This window comes from Netta rufina (assembly GCF_964035555.1).
Source record: "Netta rufina genome assembly, chromosome: 3".
Classification (NCBI taxonomy): domain Eukaryota; kingdom Metazoa; phylum Chordata; class Aves; order Anseriformes; family Anatidae; genus Netta; species Netta rufina.
Window position 1 is genome coordinate 114,434,660 of NC_140125.1, and position 19,705 is coordinate 114,454,364.

Below are 19,705 nucleotides of genomic sequence, written 5' to 3' on the forward strand. Positions count from 1 at the left end.
AAAAAGCCTTGGAAATGCTGCAGTGAAACGTCTGCCACGTGTTAATATTACCTGCAGGCAGAAGGGAGCTGTACAGAGCGGTGGTATTAGCAAAAGGGATACGGGCAACTTCTCACTTGTGGAACATCACGAGACATTTCTCACATTCTTCAGAGAATTGTGTTTGGTTTTCACTGATTGGTGTTGCTTGCTTGTTATTCTTCGGAAAAACTACGCTCCTACGAGCTACAAAGCTAATTAACTCCACGGAGGTAATAAACCAAATTGAAAGGGAACTCCCTGTACACATAAGTCACAAGGATGAGTGATTATAGACCACCTCCTTAACCATCCCAAAAAACAGTATTAAATTTCATAAAGACCCTAAATAAATATTTATCCCTGTGTTTAGGGAGGGGGAAATGTCATGCAGCAGCTTGCTTGTAGCTGCACAAGGGGCTTTCCATAATTCAACCACCAAGTGCATTACTGTCTCCCATCAGCAGGCTCGAGAGAATTGTTTGGTGTAAGGAATATTGGGATAAATCTTACATGTACAAATATAGACAGGAATCAAGTTTACCACAGGATTATTTATTACAGATCAGATTTAATGAGCCCAAATGAGGTAACTGAAATGTGGAATTGTACTTTTGATTTTTCCTTGGGATTGGGTAAACACACTAGGAGACTAAAGTACACAGATTTCTCATTATTATGAATTCCCTTATTTCTTACCAGTGTTTCTACTATTTTCAGTAACTGTTTCACTTGATTTATGTTGATTTTTTCAATTTATTTTTGTTCTTAGCTCATTCCACAGCCCCACCTTCCCATCCTTGATGAATGCCCTTTGAATCCCAGCTCCCCTACTCTCAGATCACAGCAGGAGCCACACGACCTGCAACGTGTGCATTAATCCCACTACTTCTGGTCCTGCCAGAAATCCATCAGAGAGGCTCACAGCACGTTAGGCAACACTGCAACAACTGCCAGGGGAAAAGGGTATGTCTATGCTTAAGGAAAACTTCAGCAATTTCTTTATTTCTTCAACATATACACTATTGAAAGGAAACAACCACAGCTAAAGCTCATTCAACAGTAGGGCCAGGCTCCTGTATTTCTCCTTCAGTTTTGTATTTTCACTAAAATTAAAGAATTGTGCCTTCTAAAGCCAAGCGTATTTTTAAAGATTTTTTAATGTGTCTGATGTGCTTTCCAAAAACAGCTGTTCCACACAGGGCGGCTGTTAAACAGTGTCTGACAAGTGCAGGGCTATGCAGATTTGGCCATGAAATGCCTGCTTAATTCAAGAGCTTCCTGACAGAAACATGAACACAGAAGCATAAAACACTGTAGTTTAGGGTACAGTTCGTATTCTTTCCATTATGTATAGGAATATAGGTATTTTCACAGAATCATTAGGCTTAGAAAAGACTGCCAAGATCATCTGGTCCAACCATCCCCCTACCACCAATGTCACCCACTAAACCACGTCCCTAAGCACCACGTCCAACCTTTCCTTGAACACCCCAGGGACGGTGACGCCACCACTTCCCTCCTCATGTTCAGTAGTTCACTAAAATCAAATCCTGGGATCATTTAATCTAACTACGTGTCCCATGAAACAGGAGCAGAACTCCATACGATGCAGTATTTTCTCTGATGATATGGTAATTGTAACCGAAGCCCCACTTCAATATACAAAATCTATCTGCAAAGTAAGACCATTAGACTTTCCTTGGCATGCCATGATCTCAGTGTAGAAACATAATCCTTTTAGAATGAATATAATCCCTAAAGCAATGTAAAGATGCATAATAGCCCGGTGTAAAATACAGAACAGTCTGCCTGTGCTGCAGGTAAAGAGCCACTCGTTTTCTCAATTTCACAGTGCAACCTGATGATTCCAAAGCACTTAAACTATCAGGTTATAATAATGGGATGCATTGCTCTGCTTTATAAAAATCACAATATCATCTAGCTCATTATGGCTATCCGTTTTTAGAAGCGCCTTTTTAATCGTTATTGCCAAGTTCCACTGAAACATAATGCAATGTACCAAGCAAAACATTAAAAAAAAAAAAGAAAAAAACACAGATGTAGCGAATGACAGAAATTTTGTTTTAAGATGTGTAAACGAAAATCTTTCTTAAACTTCTGTTAGAGCTCTACCAATGCAAAAATTAGGAAAAGTGTACTCTGACATGACAGTACTCTCCACTGCACATTAGCATGCTTTTACACTACTTTCTTGTAGTAGCTTTGATAATTCATTCAATAGTATTTTACATTCTTTTTTAAATATTAAAAAAATGCCAGAAAGCCAATTAAAAATTGTTATTTTTATGAAGTAACCAGATTTCTATTTATCATCAAAACGTGCAATCACTGTAACCTACAAAGTTTGTAAACTTGTACTTTATTCCCAAAACCTAGGTTAATTTTTAATTTTCTTACGGAAAAAGTTGGCACACAGACTTGTCTTAACCTAAAACTCCCCCATTCAATACTACCAATAAATATATTTCCTGTCCAATTCTGGAGAACCAAACCAAGGAATTATTTGAAATTGCTGAGCTACCAGCAGATGCACGTGAAATGAGACCATTTTTCCATCTACTGATACTGCTGTGTATTTGCCCAATATTAATACTTCCTGATGGATTTAAGAGATGGAAAAGAGGAAGAAATAGCAATAAAATCGTACTACCAAGAAACTTTTCAATGGCAAGTATGGAAAGTTTGAAGTAAGCAGCACTGTCATGACAATAAATAAATAAAACGGGGGGTACTTTGCCACGTTCTTCCACACCAAGCTGCAAAACCTGCCTCCATCTGTTGTTAGCATAAGCATGCTTCCAGCTGGCAGACTGCAGCCTTCCTTGTCAACAGGAGACAGAAGCTGGAAGACATGCTTATCCTTCAGTTTAGGGCACGTCAGCAGCTCTTCTGGGTGAATTCCTGTCAACCTGTATCAAAGCCTTCAATAAGGAAAATTCAAAGGTTTTAATCATCATTGTTGAGGAAAAAATCTTCCAGTGTTTAGACTGAAGTCTTCTATTTCTGAAGATTGATTTCTTTTACACTGCTGATCACCAGCGTTCACAAAAACCCTACTAATTAATTAAAAAGTTACAAAAGGATAATTTGTTTAATTATTGTCTAGCAAATCTCTATGGAATGCAGCAAAACTAATAAGATTCAGGTCAGTTGCCATCTGCAGCAAGTAATAAATCTTTTAGCACTGGGAGAAACACTGGCAGTACAAATACCAAGGAAGAGGATGCAAAATTAACCTTGAAATTAGGTTGAGTAAAGGAAACAATCCTCCTACAAAAACATAAGCTGACATAAAATCAGAGCAGATTTCTGTACAAAGAATGTTATATCCTTTATAGTAACTTTTGTAGTTCTCTTCATTCTCAGGCTATTAGAGTAAAAACGACATTCCCAGGTTCTCAGACTTGAAGAGGAAGTCTGGGACCAAGAGGAAAAGAAAAGAACCACCAAATAAAAAGTCAGACAGGAAGGGTGAGACAGAAGGAAAATGAAGAGGCATTTCCTGAGTAATCCGTGGAATAAAATAAATTAGGAGATAATTTAGGAAACAAACCACAGTAAAGACCCTGCCAGTTCAGACCAAATATTCACCTAGCTAAGTACACGAATATTCATCCAGCTAAGTACCTGGCTCCCAAGCTCAACACCTGGCACAGAAAGAAAGAATAAAGTAAGCACGTAGTGTTTATTTCCTCAGCATATTTTCTCAGCCTCCAATGTAGCTCCTGATCCAGACGTGATACCTCATTAATGGGAGCAAAATCCATCTATGTACGGAATCCAAGTAACTGTTTGGCATCCAGCTTCCTACAGCTTTCACTGTTTACTTGACACTGTGCAAAGTTTGATACCTGCCAATAGTATTTTCACTTGATACTGGTTAATTCCTGTATTATGAGAGATCAATTACCACTCCCTTGTCACCTTCTCAAGGTGATTTTATAGGCATTTACTGTATCCAGCATTCCCACTGTTTCTTTTCCAAGCTGAAAGGTCCCAGTCAATGTAGTTTCTCCTCATATGAAAGGTGTTCTGTAGCTTTGATCACTCCTGTCAGCCTCTTTATAATTTCTAGTCCTGATACACAGAAAACACATAGAGAGAGTTGGAAAAAACACAAAGGTAACAAAAATCAAAAATAAGAGTTTCCTTAAAGAGTGCTCATTATAATGTTACATTACTAATTAGCAGAATCTCCAACTACAGTCCGTATACATACACTACTGACTATAGTTGTATTAGTTGTGTAGTGGTGTTGTACACATACGATATTACTTTCCCAGCACCCTAAAGAGGTTGATTTTAAACTAAATAAATGACAATATGACTCATTTAAGAATGTAAGATGTTTACTGTTGGGTCATACCAAAGTCCCTAACCCTGTTTCCACAGTAGCTCATGTTCACTGAGAGAATTAGAAATAGAGTCCTTCCCTGGGACCCTTAACTTTCAGAAATCAGCAATCTGGGAGATTTCTTGAGCCAAAAGAGGCATCAGAAGAATTGCATTTAACAGCCAAGTAGCCAAGGCATAGATCTTTCCTCCACAAGCCTTGGTTCCAAGTATTTGGAGCTTTGGGTTCCAAGGCACCTTCATACAATGAGTTCCAAACTATGCTGGTCATTAGGTAGAAACAAACAACAAAAACAAACAGAAAAAACACACAATCACCACCAAAAAAAAAAAAAAAAATTCTGCCTGCTTTAAACTCAATAATTTTATTTTGTAATGATAAGAAACTAGTCAATTGAACCTTTTTTTCTTTCCTTTTTTTTTATTTTTATTTTTTAAGGATAGAAGGGGTAAAACACTGGAAATCTATCTCAGTTATAACTTAAGGTCATTGTCCAATTCTAAGAAAAGCAGCAGATGTCTTCAACAACTGATCCAGCATAGCCTGAACCTACAAGATTCCTAATTAAAGTGACACAGCACTGTATAAATACATTTAATAGAAAATGAACAATGCCTAAAAATGGTTTATTCTTGACATTATAATTAGCAGGCTAAACCTGAACTCATTCTGCCAATACCAATTAGTCTTATCTATGGCCTGTTCCACTTGGATGGGCCATAATGACCACAGAAGACATGGTAGTTAGTAGCTGCTAAAAAAGAAGCATTTCACCTGACGCCAAAAAAAGATAAGTTGCACCAACTATATGAAGCAGATGTAGTTTTCGAGAAAACTAAATTTTTAACAGTTAAAGCCCTTTGAAGCTCTGCCATGTGGTAGATTTGTTTCTGAGTTCCGTCAGTGAAACCTTCAGGCTCTGGCTTCCTTTCAGGGAAGTACTTGTAGATCTTCCTGTGTTTGCAGATTTGTTTTTCCACATGCTTTGAAGAACAACAAAATCATGCGGAAATTTCACTGATACCCCAGATTAATAAAGCAGCTTGCAATACAGCATTATTACAGATTAAAGAATACCTTCAGTTCCCCACTTACTGCAATCTTACCTTATAAAACCTAACACAATACTAAAAGCAAGACAGGGCAGTTACAAGCTTAAATTAACTCAGGGGATGAAGATCTAAAACCTTTGCTAGGTTATTAATTAACATTTAGGTTTCTTTTGTTGGTTTGTTTAGGAGGTTTTTAGTCCTTGCTGCCAGAAATGTCCCAATTTGACTGATGTCGGTCATGGCAGACGGGGTTTGGGCGGCCATGTTGGGCTCAGGGGCTGGCGCTGAGGGCTGCGAGGTCCCTTTGTCACCCACGGCCATCACAGTCGACTGAGTGTGGCTGAGGCTGGTGGAGCTTTGGCACATGTAAGGTGTGCAAGGTGACAGCTCAGCCACTAGATACTTCCAGAGGAGGAAATGGGGGAAGAGAGCAATTCTTTTTTGGTCTACAGAACAAGTCTTACGAGGGAACCGGGGTTACTTAGCCTGAAGAAGAGGAGGCTCAGGGCAGACCTCATTGCTCTCTGCAACTGCCCAAAAGGAAGGGGTGGGGAGCTGGGGGTCGGCCTCTTCTCACAGGTAACCAGTGATAGGACTAGAGGGAATGGCCTCAAGTTGTGCCAGGAGAGGTTTAGGTTGGATATTAGGAAACATTTCTTCACTGAAAGGCTTGTGAGGCATCAGAAGAGGCTGCCCAGAGAAGCGGTTGAGTCACCATCCCTGGAGGTATTCGAAGGCCGTGTAGATGTGGTGCTTATGGACAGGGTTTAGTGGTAGGCTTGGCAGTTCTAGGTCATAGGTTAATGGCTGGGATGATGATCTTGGAGGTCTTTTCCAGCCTAAGTGATTCTGTGATTTCCACACCAACACACGAGCAGCCGATTCATCTCCCTTTAACCTTGTGCTATCACTATACTGAAAGAAAAATATTTTCCTTCCTTAATATTTACCTTCCTAACAAGTAAAATAAAGATCAAATTTATTTACAGTAAAGTAAATACAATTTTTAAAAAGCAGTAAGCTTTTATTTTGGTAGGTTAACCAAGGCAATCTCTTTAGTCTTTCTCAATACTTAATTCATTTCGCTTGGATGACGCTGAGGCCTAACTGCACCTATTAATTTATTTTTGTTTTGTCCTTCCTTAAGCATTTAGTCCAAGCTCTGCCTGGTATCCCTGAAGATGTCTCTCCCCAGCCTTATGCAAGAGCACACAGGATTTCTCATTTCACCCATCACATTTCAGGATGCATTTCCTTTCCCTCGAATCACGTAATTATTACGCGATCATCTAATACATCCTGTTGCCTTTCTCCTTAGTCATAGCCAAATCCTGAGCTGCGAGCATCCAGCAGAAATTCTTCTAGCCTATCATGGGATGACTAAAAAGCTATTTGAGGACAGCATAATAGAAACATGATGAAATTGAACCAATGATATGCAGTGGATCCTGTATAAGTCTCTCTGGAAAATGACTCCTAAGTTTGTATCATCAACAAATTTAACCAGCCTACGCTTGCTTTTAACTAATGGATGCTTCCATAAATAATAAACAGCAAAGTCTAGTTCCAAGATACAAATCCATGGAGAATTTCACTGTTCTGACCTCCTAGTCTAATATTTCAATTTTCTCTCCCTTTTAGCAGTTCTTTCTCTAATAAAGTCCAAATATGAGATTTGTTACACTCCATCTACAAAATTCAATTATTGAAGAAAGTGTAAGGTGCAACCTTCATTAAAACCTAGTTTCACTTATTGCATTTAACGTCCACATCTTATTATTTCCTCCTTCCAAAATTTCCTCTTACATCTTCCATGTGAATCATGTTATCCTCATAATTAAATATGAACAGGACAATTGCTACTCTGCAATCGTGTATCACTATTTCTGACTTTTTAGGACTAAAGAAAACATGTGATATGGCACATAGAATTGGAAATCTATTTTTTTTTTTTTTTTAGAGTCTAAAGGTGGAAGATATATGTCATTCTGATTTGAGCATGCAAATTTTGCTCTGTATCAGCTGACACCAGTGTCCTCACTGAGAACTGAGAGGAAGGAATAGTTTATAAGTGAGGCCATGGAAAATTTTTTGTCTTTATCTTTTAATTTATTTCCCTTCTTTGATGTAGGAGAACAAATTCTGACATTTTCTTTGCAAGCTCTAGTTCAGTTCAGTGTCTTTACCTACACTTGCTGATATCCAAGTCTACAGCTTCTGTAGACTTGGGTTAAAAGTCATGTTGCATTCATGAAGGTTTAAATTGAGCTGTGATGACCAGGGAAATAGAATTCCATAGAATGTATCGGTGGAACCAGGACAATCTGCTGTGAATTGTATTTCCAGCAGCATAAAATCCAGCTTGACTTACAAAGTTTGCAAAGAAGGTGAAACGAGAGTTCTGAGCAGTCCTTTTTGCACCTCAGCTTACCAGAGGAATTTTCCTGCTGGACCACAATAAATTATATCAAAGGAAACAGGTGGTAGGAGGGAAGAGGAAGGACAAATAAAAACATAAAAAAAGCACAGCCCAAAAATTCCAATGGTACTTAAGGAAATTGTGATAGATACTGATCGGCAAATACTGCCTTCCTTGTTCCAGCTGGACTGTGGAGATTAAATTTTCCCCAAACCAAAATTCAGCATCAGCGTGGATATTAAACCCTGAGAAATTCTAGCCTAAAGAGAGTTAGGAGAAGAGTAACATCTTGCAACTGCTCTCAGGCTGTAGCAGAAGGCATCCCATGGCAGTGAAGACCACCTTTTCCTGCTTTGTGATTAATACAGCAATCACAGAGTTAAATTAAGTGGAAATTCTATTACAGCCTCTATCCTTTTAACTTTTGTTTGTTATGAATGTATTAACTTCTTTAAAAGGTACTCATTTGAAGGTACTCATGATTTAATTTAACTAAATGCCACTTTTACAAGACTTGGGATGAAATGTTAGAAAAGCTTTGTCTAGAGGGAAAAATAACTGCATGTAAGGAGAATAAGCCACAGGAATCTGGATTTATCATTTTCCCTAGAGATGATGATCAATATTCAGACAGTTACAGGATAAATCAAGATGCTGAGTAGGGAATACTAATTTGCAAACTGGGGAGATAGATATGCCTGGAGTAGCTATGTGATAGACTTGGACTTCACAGAGATATACTCAAATGTCTGTGATCCATCTGGTGTTATATATATGCTTTGTAATCGGCAGCCTTTCCACACAAGAAGAAAGGCATTACTCAGCCTTGCCTGTTCACATAAAATGTCATCACAAACTTTACATTCTTCATGAGATAAATTTCTGGGAACTGCTGGGCCCACCCTGAGTTCCGTATAAAATCAACATACACTCTTCACATCCTGCTTCTCCTCTGAAATTCCAGCCTGCTAGCAAGACATCCACAAAGGTCACCTTGGACAGAAATGGAAGGTCAAAGGCAACTTGTTTGTCGATGTTTACTGCATACTTTCATGTCTTTAGAGAGGTAAGGTAAGTGGTTTAACAAGAGCATGTGTCCCAGGAGCATACAACGTCTCAATAAACTGAAGTTTACATGTGGCCACATAATTAAAAAAGAATATGCCAGTTCCCAGCCTAACATGCACTTTGGCCGTCAGCCACATGCTGAGGCTGGAGAGTCTTGCAAACCTGTTCTGGTGTTGGTGGATTCTGAATAACAGCTCAAGGTGAGCCTCTCGACTGGAACTCCAGCACACAGCTAAGTCAACCTTCATGAGATCCTGCAGACTTCCCTTTCTCTGCTCAGACTGGGAGACAAGGAGTTGTAGCATCTTCTGCTTGTAGTTGTTTGAGCTGATCTGAGCATCTTGCTTCGTCATTTGAACCCTGCACTTCTCCAACTCGGTGTAATCCTGTACCTTGTAACCACTCGCTCATGCACACGCCTGCTCCACGATATCCACTTCATTTTAACATTGAATGCCAAAAATAATCCTGAAACAGAAACTACTTCACGTCTTATGTAACTGATGATCTAAAAGCTAGGTATATTGTACCTTGCTGAGGACAGGGGTTCCTTCCCAGAAGAAAACCATTTCCCCCTGGTAGAGTACAAAACAAAAGGGTCAATGCCCTGCTAATACCAAGGTGTGGCAGGCAGCCAGTGCCCTCCACTTGGGCTGCAGCACTTTACTTGCCACATGCACAACCTCGTTCTTCATCCAGTGCTTGAAGTCACTCACTACCTAGGTCTACTACCATAATTAGAGGTTTCTACTGAAGCAGTGAGTGGTAAACGTAGGTGATCTACTCTGAATGAAAACACTAGTAGGAAGTAGCAGAAAAGAGGAATGTGGATTAGGGAAGAATGATTTCAGTTTCAGAGTTCTCAGTATTTATTCAGAAATAACACTGAAACTACTCTTTTTAACCCACATGACTTGTTTCAAATTTAATCAAATTCTGATGACAAATGACTGCAAAACTACATGCAATCATTTAAATTTATGTGAGGGGGAACAATTTAACTGTTGCCTGGTATTGCTCTTACTTACATTCTCTCACTAAACATAGAAAAATTCTGTTACTGACAGAATAAATCTGCATCTTTTGGCACAGTTCCCTTTTAGGCCGATGGAGAGTACTGTCAAGGGATTCCAGATCCAGGGCCAGTCTCCCAAACTAACAGATTTCTGAGTTTGAGTCATGTACCTGCTCACTGCCGTCCTCCAGCAGCATCAAGGAGTAAAGAGCCAAGCCAAAAAGACAGAAAATACTTTATGCATAGATCAACCACAAAGGCAGCCAAGAACATAAAGCTGTAACCTCCCTGAACAGTGTTTTTTTTTCGTTTGCTTGTTTTAAATTGGGGACCAAAGAGTATGAGTATGTGACAATTAAAAAATGTTTTTTCATTATGCCCAAGTGGAAGTAAATCTGATACTTTCACTATTGTATGTGATACATCAACCCCTTTTACTTCTCCTTTTATTAAGTCTGTGAAACGAAGTCCAGATCAAACTGCAGCTGACTGCATAAAAAAGGTGTTGATCACACAAATTGTTTCACAAGATGTTTTATGCACATGTGAAATGCGTAAGAGTTTAAATTTGAAATCTGAACACACTTCATTTGCTAAAAAACACTTTACCTTATTTACCTAACTCATTTTAGCAGCGATGACTCAATTTGTTAAATAAAGACCTCTCAGTCCTACAGTAACCTTCACAGATTAAAAAAAAAAAAAAAAAAAAAGAAAAGTATTTCTTATCTCATTTAATTATTTTTTAAATTCCACTCAGTATTTGGAATACCTGAAGTGCAAAGCATTGTTGCTATACTTGTCTTTTCATTTTGGCCAGCTCTGTAGACAGCACCACATAACCATTAAATTTCTTAGCAGATATTTTCAACTTGTGACTTCACAAATAAGCTTGCTTTCATAATAACAAGCTCCGTTATATACATATACACATGAACACACACAGTTTTCAAACTTCATCTCTCATACGTCTTTCAAAGAAAATCACCAAGAAACAAATACAAAAGTTTCTGTATTGCCTGGGATGCAGAATCAAGAGGAAAAATCTTAATTTTTCTTTTTAAAGAAAGTCTGCTTATTTTAGTAAATAGTAGTACATCATTTAATAAGTTCAAATATATTTGGCTTAAAGTAAATAGCATAATATATTGCAATGAAACAGATTCTGTGCTGATTTACATAACACAAAAGGTATGCAAGTTTAATCAACTATTACTTTGCATATTCCCCACTTGAAGTCAACCAGTATTCATAATACAAGTCACACATTCCTCAACCCTTTAAATAATCCGAGATTTCTAGATGCTCCAGGCATATCTGTATCTAAATTATGCCACAACAATGCTCGTACTCATTTTCTCCCAGTCTTACACTCAGAGTTGGGCTACAGGAAGCAAACTGCAGCAGACTGACCGTATCGCTGCTGCAGGTACTAAAATCAGCTATTTTCAATATCAGCATTTAAACGAAAAATAAAGACAAACATCCCCACCCCAACCTAAACAAACCGAACCCAGCTACTCACCATTCATGGCTGTGGGAAACTGAGCCATCATGGTCTTGAATCTGCCTCGCTAGCTCTTAGCCATCTGCAACATAAAAACATTGTGCCATTAATAATGCAACAAGGGCAAAACGTCGCTGCGCGCTCCCGCTGAGCAGGGGGAATGTCTGTCCCCTTTAGCTCCCACTTCCGATAGCAAACAATGCAGGGCTTCAGGCTGCTGCTGAACAAGCTGAATTTACATTTGGGAGGGGGCGGGGGATTTTTATTTATTTATTTATTATTTTTTTTTATAGGGTGTGCAGTGCAGTCTTGAACCTAGTGGCACATTCTTAAAGGAAAACAGTACCAACTGTTCAGCAGCTCCTGCATAACGTACACAAACAGTTGACAACATGTCAGGACATATGGCGTGGGGAACAATCCTCCCCTGGTGAGGAGACAGACTCCGTGTCCTCACACATCTTTTCCAGCGCTCCCTGGTAAATATTTATGTATATCGTTAAAAAGTTCAGCGTGCAGCTCCGTAAGAGAACGCTTCTGTTGAGAAAATTGGAAGAACAATCTCTATTCAAATTCGCACACTCAGCTACTCCAACGCAATTTACAAAAAAACGTTCTTATATGATGTATTCTGGGAGGAGAAAAAAAAAAAGGACTCGTTCTAATAAATCTTGCAGTCAGTTTTCCATAACCAACACCATGAAGTTATTTCTTTTCTTGGGCTACTGAAGGAAGACTCAACAGCAGCATTTAAGGGGGTTGGTCTCATTAAAATGCTAACAAGAAATGTCAGAGCACTACAACTTGTCTTGTTCATCCAGTATGTATAATGGCAAGAGTACCTATAGGGGTTATTATTTTTTTGGCATTACAAACTATAAACTAATACTCACGACTTATCTGAGGGATAAGCACAAGCATTGCTTTACATACATCAGATTAAGACAGTACAGAGAGCTCTTGCTTTGAGTGAGAGAATTTTAGTCAAACACTAAAGCTTACACATCATCATCCAGCACACTACATGGAGATACTATTGTTCAGGATGAAGCTAGAGAAATGAAGTTCTGCAGCTGATCACTGTTGCCCCACTCCAGCAAGCGCATCACATCACAGACCCCTCTGTCACCCCCTCTTCAGACACCAACCTGTTTCCTCCCACACCAAAAAAAACCCTGCACCTTCTCAGCACAACCATGGACTTTAAGTACAGAAAAATCATGACCTCATGCTCACCCACCCCCAAGGAAACTCCTGTGCATCGTGTCATGAAAACCCCACAACTGGAAAGCACTCCAGTTTTACTTGTGGACAGGGGAGCATTGTGCATTTCTGAAATAAAAATAATGAATAAATAAAGAAATTAAAATACCTGGGGTCAAGTGTCAGCAACCCTCTCTATATATGTTTATACACTATTTATAATTTCATTTTAATAAATATTTACAAATTTATACATCCTATAAGCAACATCTAACATCAGGAAACTGTAATAGGATATAAGTCATTCATTCTCATTGGATCACCTGTAAACATCACAGCCACACGTGCACTTGGTTCTCCCCCAAAATGAGTGAAGAGATGTATTTCATCTGCAGTTGCCTTGCTCTGTGGTGCTATACATAACTGTCCAATACAGAAAAAGTATATAATATATATTTTTTAAACAAACACATTTCTGAGCAGTATCAGTAAGACACCTGACACTCCTGGGCATTTTTTTTTTTTTATGTATACACAGACACGTACGTTATACATTCGTATAAATAAAATATATATAAACATATTCTGCATATACAGAACACACACACACAAATGGAAACAACTGATGAGTCCAAATAATCTCCCAGGGTGTCATTTGACATCAGCTGCAGAAAGATGCAAAAAGGAGGCATGGATCTATTCCGAGAGAGGAATTCTAAAATGAATTTGGGTATTTTTAGGTTGCTTCCAGCATCCCTTCCTAGGCCCTTCCAGCAACCTAGCAAGAGACACTTGAAGTCTATAAATAGCTTTCCCAACAAATGCCTTCGATGTTATTAAACATTTCTAAAGCACATTTCTCTGCAAAAGCTGTTCTGTCAAGGAATGCTAAAAGAGAAGGCGAAGCCAGGAGAGAGAAGCAGGATGCTGAAGAACATCCCCAGCATCCCCAGAGCAAAGAGCAGCAGAGCTCCATGCCGACAGAAACCTCCACCCGTCCGTGCCTTGCTGCAGACTTACAGATGTGTGGCCTTCGGCCATTGAGACTGATAATTCCTCCAACATACTTTATTTTCTTTTTTTGCTGGCCACTTCTTGAGTTTTTAAATTAGTAATTACAAGGTACAATGCACAACGTCTGATAACGCACTGATTCACTCTTAAACCCTCTCAATCTCAAGATACATATTTTAAAAACTATTTACAACTTACAATAACAAAGTTAAACATCATTGTCAAATTCCCTTCCCTTCTGACACCAGGGTTACACCAAACTGAGGACTTCACTGAGGACTGATTCAGAAGTTGTACTGAAGCTAAAAAAGAGAAAATAAAATCATCTCTGCAACATAATTTCTCCCCATTAACTGTTTTTAGGGAAGGAGGGAAGGGGGAAACAGCCCAGTAAACTCCAAGCTCACATGTTTTTTCACAGAAACAATCCTTTTCAAAGGATTCACTTCCCTTCAACAAGCATTCTGCCTGCTGAGTTTCCACGGCATGCCCCGAAGGCTCAGGTATGATGCATGTATCAAAGTTAAAAGGAGTTCACTTTCCACACATTCCGAATCAAATTGCTCTTACCACCCGTAAAAGTATCTTGCACCTTTAGGACACAGGTGTGCACTGTTTATTTACAGGGAGAAATCTCAGGAAAACGTTACTTTAGGCAAAACTTACTCATTTTAAGACAGCTCTGTTAACTTTTAATCATTAATGGCAGCAAAAGCTCTACATTTCCAAATAACCTTATAACACTACAGGGAAATCTAATGACATATAGAAATGCCATAAGAAGCCATGTCAGGAACAGCACGAAATCCACCCTGGAACAGAAGTGTATCAAGTGTCCCACTGAACAGTGTAGGCTACAGTGAGTCCTGCTGCCATTTAGGGCGAAAACAGGAAAACTGGGATGTTGTGTATAAATAGCAGGACCACAAGTTCTTGTAAACAAGTGATCTGACTGCTCCTAATGCTTAAAGCACTAACTGTGTCAGATGTGCCGAACTGCAACTTCTGCTCTCAGTATTGATTAGAACTGAGACAAGCTGAGAAATAAAGAGACCGCAAGAAGGAGGGGGGAACTTGAGACTGTGCTGAAGTATTAAGAAAGCATTAGAGCTGGGCAGAACGCAGGAAAAAGGAAAAAGGAAAAAAAAAAAAAAAAAGGAAAAAAACCACTACTCTCTTTTCCATTGTAGGCTTATTTTTTGTTTGCCATTTTATGAAGAACAGCCTTACCACAGCCTTTGTTAATATTTATACCTAAGCCTTTTTTTCTTTTTTTCTTTTTTTCCCCCAAAGTATTTCGCAGGGAAACCACAGCCACATAGTTTCAGGAGGAACGAAGGTCTGGTGCATCAGGTTCTGGCGCACCACTTGTGACTGGAAGCGAGCAAGCACTGTAGGAGCTGCACGGCTGGACTCACTCCTACTCTTCCGCCTCCCTCACAGACTGCTAGGAGTCACGCTGAGGATTTCTGCTGTACGAGCCCACTAGCAAGGAGAGGCACCACAGCAGCAGTTGGCTGATTCCCCCTTCACAACACCTGTAGAACTGGGTGATACAAGAACTGCTGGTATTGGCAAAGCAGACAGCGATAACCTGATACCCATGTGGTTCTCTGCCTTGTTAAGCGTCAGTAAGGCATTATAAACCAGCACAGCACAGCACCTCTCTTTGCTCAAGACATTTGTGTAGAAAAGTCTACTGATTTTAAACATATAAATAATAACACAACACCTTGGCAGGCCAAGAATTGATTTTCTTCATGGAGTTGGACACACTGACCTGGCCCTTTGAACACAGACTGCATTCAGCTTCGCAACGCCCATCCGCATCAGTAACACAGAGTAAGTGGATCTTTGAAGCCAGCAGATCACTAGCTCTTCCTGCTCCCCTCTGCTACAGTGAATAAGTGCACTGCAAGCCTTAGTTAACATTTTGACATTTCAAGACGAAAACAAAAATAGAGGAGCATTAAATACTTTACTTAACCCTAAGTGACGAGGCCCCTTCTTTGCTCACTGCCATACAGGGACTTGCCTCCAAACAGCGATTACAACAGAACAGAAAAAATATTGCTTCCGACGAGTATTTGCTGTAAAAAGCATAATTACAGTTATTTGCTACTGAGCTAATTATGTATAATTTTCCATCCCCACTGTTTTGCACTTTCTGGTTTATGCACTCCCTGCAGCAGGAGGCTCACAGCAGAACACATTTGTTATTCAGGTGAGGCCTTTCATGAATTAAGCATATTTGGAAATCACAAGATGCTTTGAAAGGAAGGTTTTAGAAGTAGCAACCCTACAGACTTGAGTCAGAGACACTGCTAGTTAATTCTGTTCCCCTAGGAAGCGCCATCCCAGCTATGTTATCCTTCCTATTCTGCCTTTAAGTGAGACTGCAAAGACTCACGACTGGATTTGATTTTAGGTAACTGCAGCGATCTAACTGGATCTTTAAGAGCATTAAGAACAACAAAAATCAGAAGTGCTGCTAGCTATTGACCAGGACAAAAATTAAATTAGTTTTAACAGAAGACATTCCCACACTTCACTGTTTGGCACTACCAGCAGGAGCAGTTAGGGAAAATGCTAGCAGCAACTGCTCCAGGTACCACGACCCTGCACCAGACCGACAACGTTCAGGAGTAAAGATAAGTTTACACCTTTATTCTCCACTCTCCTAACTACATTCCTCTCCCAAGGGGATCCAAAATTCATGCTCCAACCTACCCCTTCCTGCCCCTTGCCAACCAGACCCCCGTTCCTTCCTCTTGCACACCCATCCTGCCTTTGCAATGTGCTGCCTACAGGTGCTGGACACGTAATGCCAAGAAAGAAAATCCTATTCCAGCTCTTTTGGTGGCTGCTGTGGCAGCAGAGAAAAATTGCTGATGTTACGCAGTAAAAGCAAGTCAGCCTGATCAGTGCCAACCATCAAGGGGTAGAAGTCTTCTTCCAAACAAAAACACCTCTATGTAGGTGACTGCTAAGTCAACAAGCATAAAATACCAGAGCAACTGTCCTCTTTAGGACTTCATCCCGTAGTTCAGTTTAGAATTGGTACAGAAGTAATCCAGAACCACCTCAATAATGCATTTAAAGTGGTCCAGGTACCAGTTTGGGCATCTCTGCTTTAAGGAGTTGCTACATTGTACCTGTCACGGATGAACCAGGTTTTAGTCTTTATTCTGCTGAAGTCAATCTGACTCAGGTGGTAGCCAAAACACCAGAGAAGCTAACAGAAAAAACTCTCCCAACAAAAGAACAGGACATAAACCAGTAAGATTCATTTGACTTCATTTTAAGGAATTTGGTTTGTGTTTGGCTGGTGTACGCCAACCTACAAGCATAAAAACCTCCGCTCCCACCTCATTTAGTTTCCAACTACCACTTGGGTTGCTCACTTTGCTAGCTCAAAAGAGGTTTAAATCGCATTGGAATTCACAGGTACAGCCTCCTGCCCACCTTGTCCGACTCACTGTGTTTCTGAATATACTGACCATGCAAAATGGATGCCCTGCAAAATAAAATAATCACTGCTTCCATTAAACAAACAAACAAACAAAAAACAATAATTGTGTAGTCAATATTGATGAATTTACTCCTTCACTATTTGTTTTTTTACAGACAGCTGCTCATTTTGACAGTACCCACTGAAAATACTAAGACACATTTCAATTCTCTGTTTCTGGAGACCTAAATCCATCTTTCCTTCCTCTCAGGAGGAGGCACTCCCACATTTTATTGCACAGCCATTTAAGGAAACCCGCACACAGTGTTTGGAATAGCAGTGTAAACTCAGGACTTCACCCTGCTATGTGAAAATCTCCATCATCAGGCTGGAACAACACAGGTCCCTGTCACCACAGCTTTGATTCTTCCTCGCAAAGAAGAAATTTTGAAGGAGGGAATGGGAATCCCACCTTGGAAAGTTCACTCTTGAAATCCCAGGGCTCTCTCCTAGGAGATGTGTGTGTGAACTTCCTCAGGAAAGGATGGGAATCCAACCCAGCTCTGCCACACCCCGAAAAAATGCGTTCACTAACCTCATTCCAGACAGGGAAAGACATCAACACTTCCACTTGCTTCGTTTAAAAAGAAGAAAAAATAAAATAAAAAGAAGCAAGAACAACAACAAAAAAAGACAGAGGGTAAATTATTTCCAAGATGAAACAACAAGAGCTTCTACCTCTGAGAAGGAATTCCAGGCTGTAGATCCGTAACCTTCCCGGGGAGCTGAGTGAGACACAACTGCTCCTGAATGGGTGGTAACTTAAAATACTCTCTTGCCTTCTTTGCTTCCTACTTCCTAATTTGCATGACTGTGCACTCCGTATGCTGCTTTTTCTAGATCCTGTTTTGAGACACACAATTTTCTCCTCTAATACTTTGCAACCATTGCACAAGAGCCCTACGATGCCATTCTGTGGGGTGCACACACCTCAAAAAATGCAGTTCTCAGTTTATTGCAACTCTTACTTGTGTCAGCGCGGACTTAGGCAAAACACAGATCTTTGGTGTATTTTCTCTTTGTTATTTCTCATTTCTACCATGTTGAGCAACATTCAGGGCAGGTTATTTAAGAGCTTATCTCTTTGAAATCTTGTCACGCACTCTTTCTCAAAGTAAACTTTGAGTCCCCTCCTACCCTTCCATCAGAAGCACAAGTGACATCTGCCTCCTAACAAAGCAAAAGTAGAAAGAGAATTCTTACATTATCTACAGCTTTGGATACAAGAGCTGCTACTTAACCTTTTGCTTGGGGTTCAGACCCTGGTAACAGTTCAGAATATACACAAAACATTCAGGGGCTGCTAAAGGTAAGCGTAAAAGAAAAGGTACAGAATAAGGGCAATCACTTATGCTCAGCAGAGAGCAATCTTTCACTGTTTGTAAAAGTAAAGGAGGCAAATTAATCAGCCAGACTTAGCTTTACGTTTTCAGAATTTGCTTTCACGTTGGGCAGGTATACAACCCATCACAGGCTTTGCTCCTCCAAACCAAGTGAAATGGAAGGCAGAGAGGAGACAGACCAAAAGAGGTCTGTAAAGTGGTGAAACATAGTTTGTCTTTGATGAAATGGGTAAGCCACATGGGTGAATAAAAGCAAAAGATCAGCATTTATGCAGTCAAAGCAAGAAAAAACAACTCTATGTCATTATTTCAAATGGGCAACAAGAGGGTAAAAGCACATTCCTCCTTAAAAAATACGAGGCTGTCACATTTGGATGCACCAGATACCTAACCTACAGTATTATGGTTGTAGGATTATTAGTTTAAAAGTAACAATTAGTTCACAGGATCCCCAGTGTTATTCAGAGGAAGTCTGGCTTTGCTAGCTAAAGAAAAACATTTTTTTAGATCATAAAAGACAAAAAAAGAGCGGACATTCAACTGAAATTCAGTCACTTAATCTTTAACACTGAGCTCTACTGCACACCAGTGACATTTTTACATTACAACCGAATTTCATGAACTTACGGAGTCGTTATCACGGGAGTTAGACATAGATCTCAGTGTCGTGTGAAGTCCCCAGGAGCTACAGTACAGAACAGTTCGAAAGACAGTTGTTCTGCATTAATAAGTTCATAATAATATGAGGCCACTAAGAGTGTGGTGAAAAAAAAAAAAGGGAGTATTGGTAAAATTCTTGACCTCTGAAAGAGAAGACTATAAGTAATTTCACTGGAAACCAACATTCTTGCTGCATGTATTAATAAGGCTATAATGTCATTTCTTTGCATTGCAGCTGTCATATTTTTAGAAACAAAGAAGAATAACTCCCATTTCCTGTTCTTCCCAAGCATTACTTAATGCTCGCTGTTGAATCACTTACAGATATCGCCCCATGACTGATGCCACAGCACTTCAGAAGCTCCACCTGCATCAGCACCGAAAATTTTCACCCAAAGTGTCAACTCAGAGCTATCATCTGCTACTTCTAAAGCCGAAGCAACACCACCAGCACGTTCCAAGTCAGATCTGCTGCTCTTGGTACTGCAAAGCAGCAGTGACTTACCTGAACTAACAA

At 39.7% G+C, this 19,705-nt stretch overlaps 1 protein-coding gene across 6 annotated transcripts in view; it reads right to left on the minus strand.

Moving 5' to 3' along the window:
* Nucleotides 1-19,705, minus strand: part of ITSN2 (intersectin 2) — a 78,433-nt gene that overhangs the window by 53,822 nt on the left and 4,906 nt on the right. For 4 of the 6 annotated variants that reach the window (XM_084284711.1, XM_084284707.1, XM_084284710.1 and 1 more), the window contains exon 2: nt 11,476-11,539. In XM_084284711.1, coding sequence (XP_084140837.1) covers nt 11,476-11,506 — 31 coding nt within the window. In that variant the 5' untranslated portion in view covers nt 11,507-11,539. Of the gene's footprint in view, nt 1-11,475; nt 11,540-12,697; nt 12,790-19,510; nt 19,533-19,705 lie in introns of those variants that run through there. The other 2 variants (XM_084284709.1, XM_084284708.1) reach the window with 2 other exon arrangements.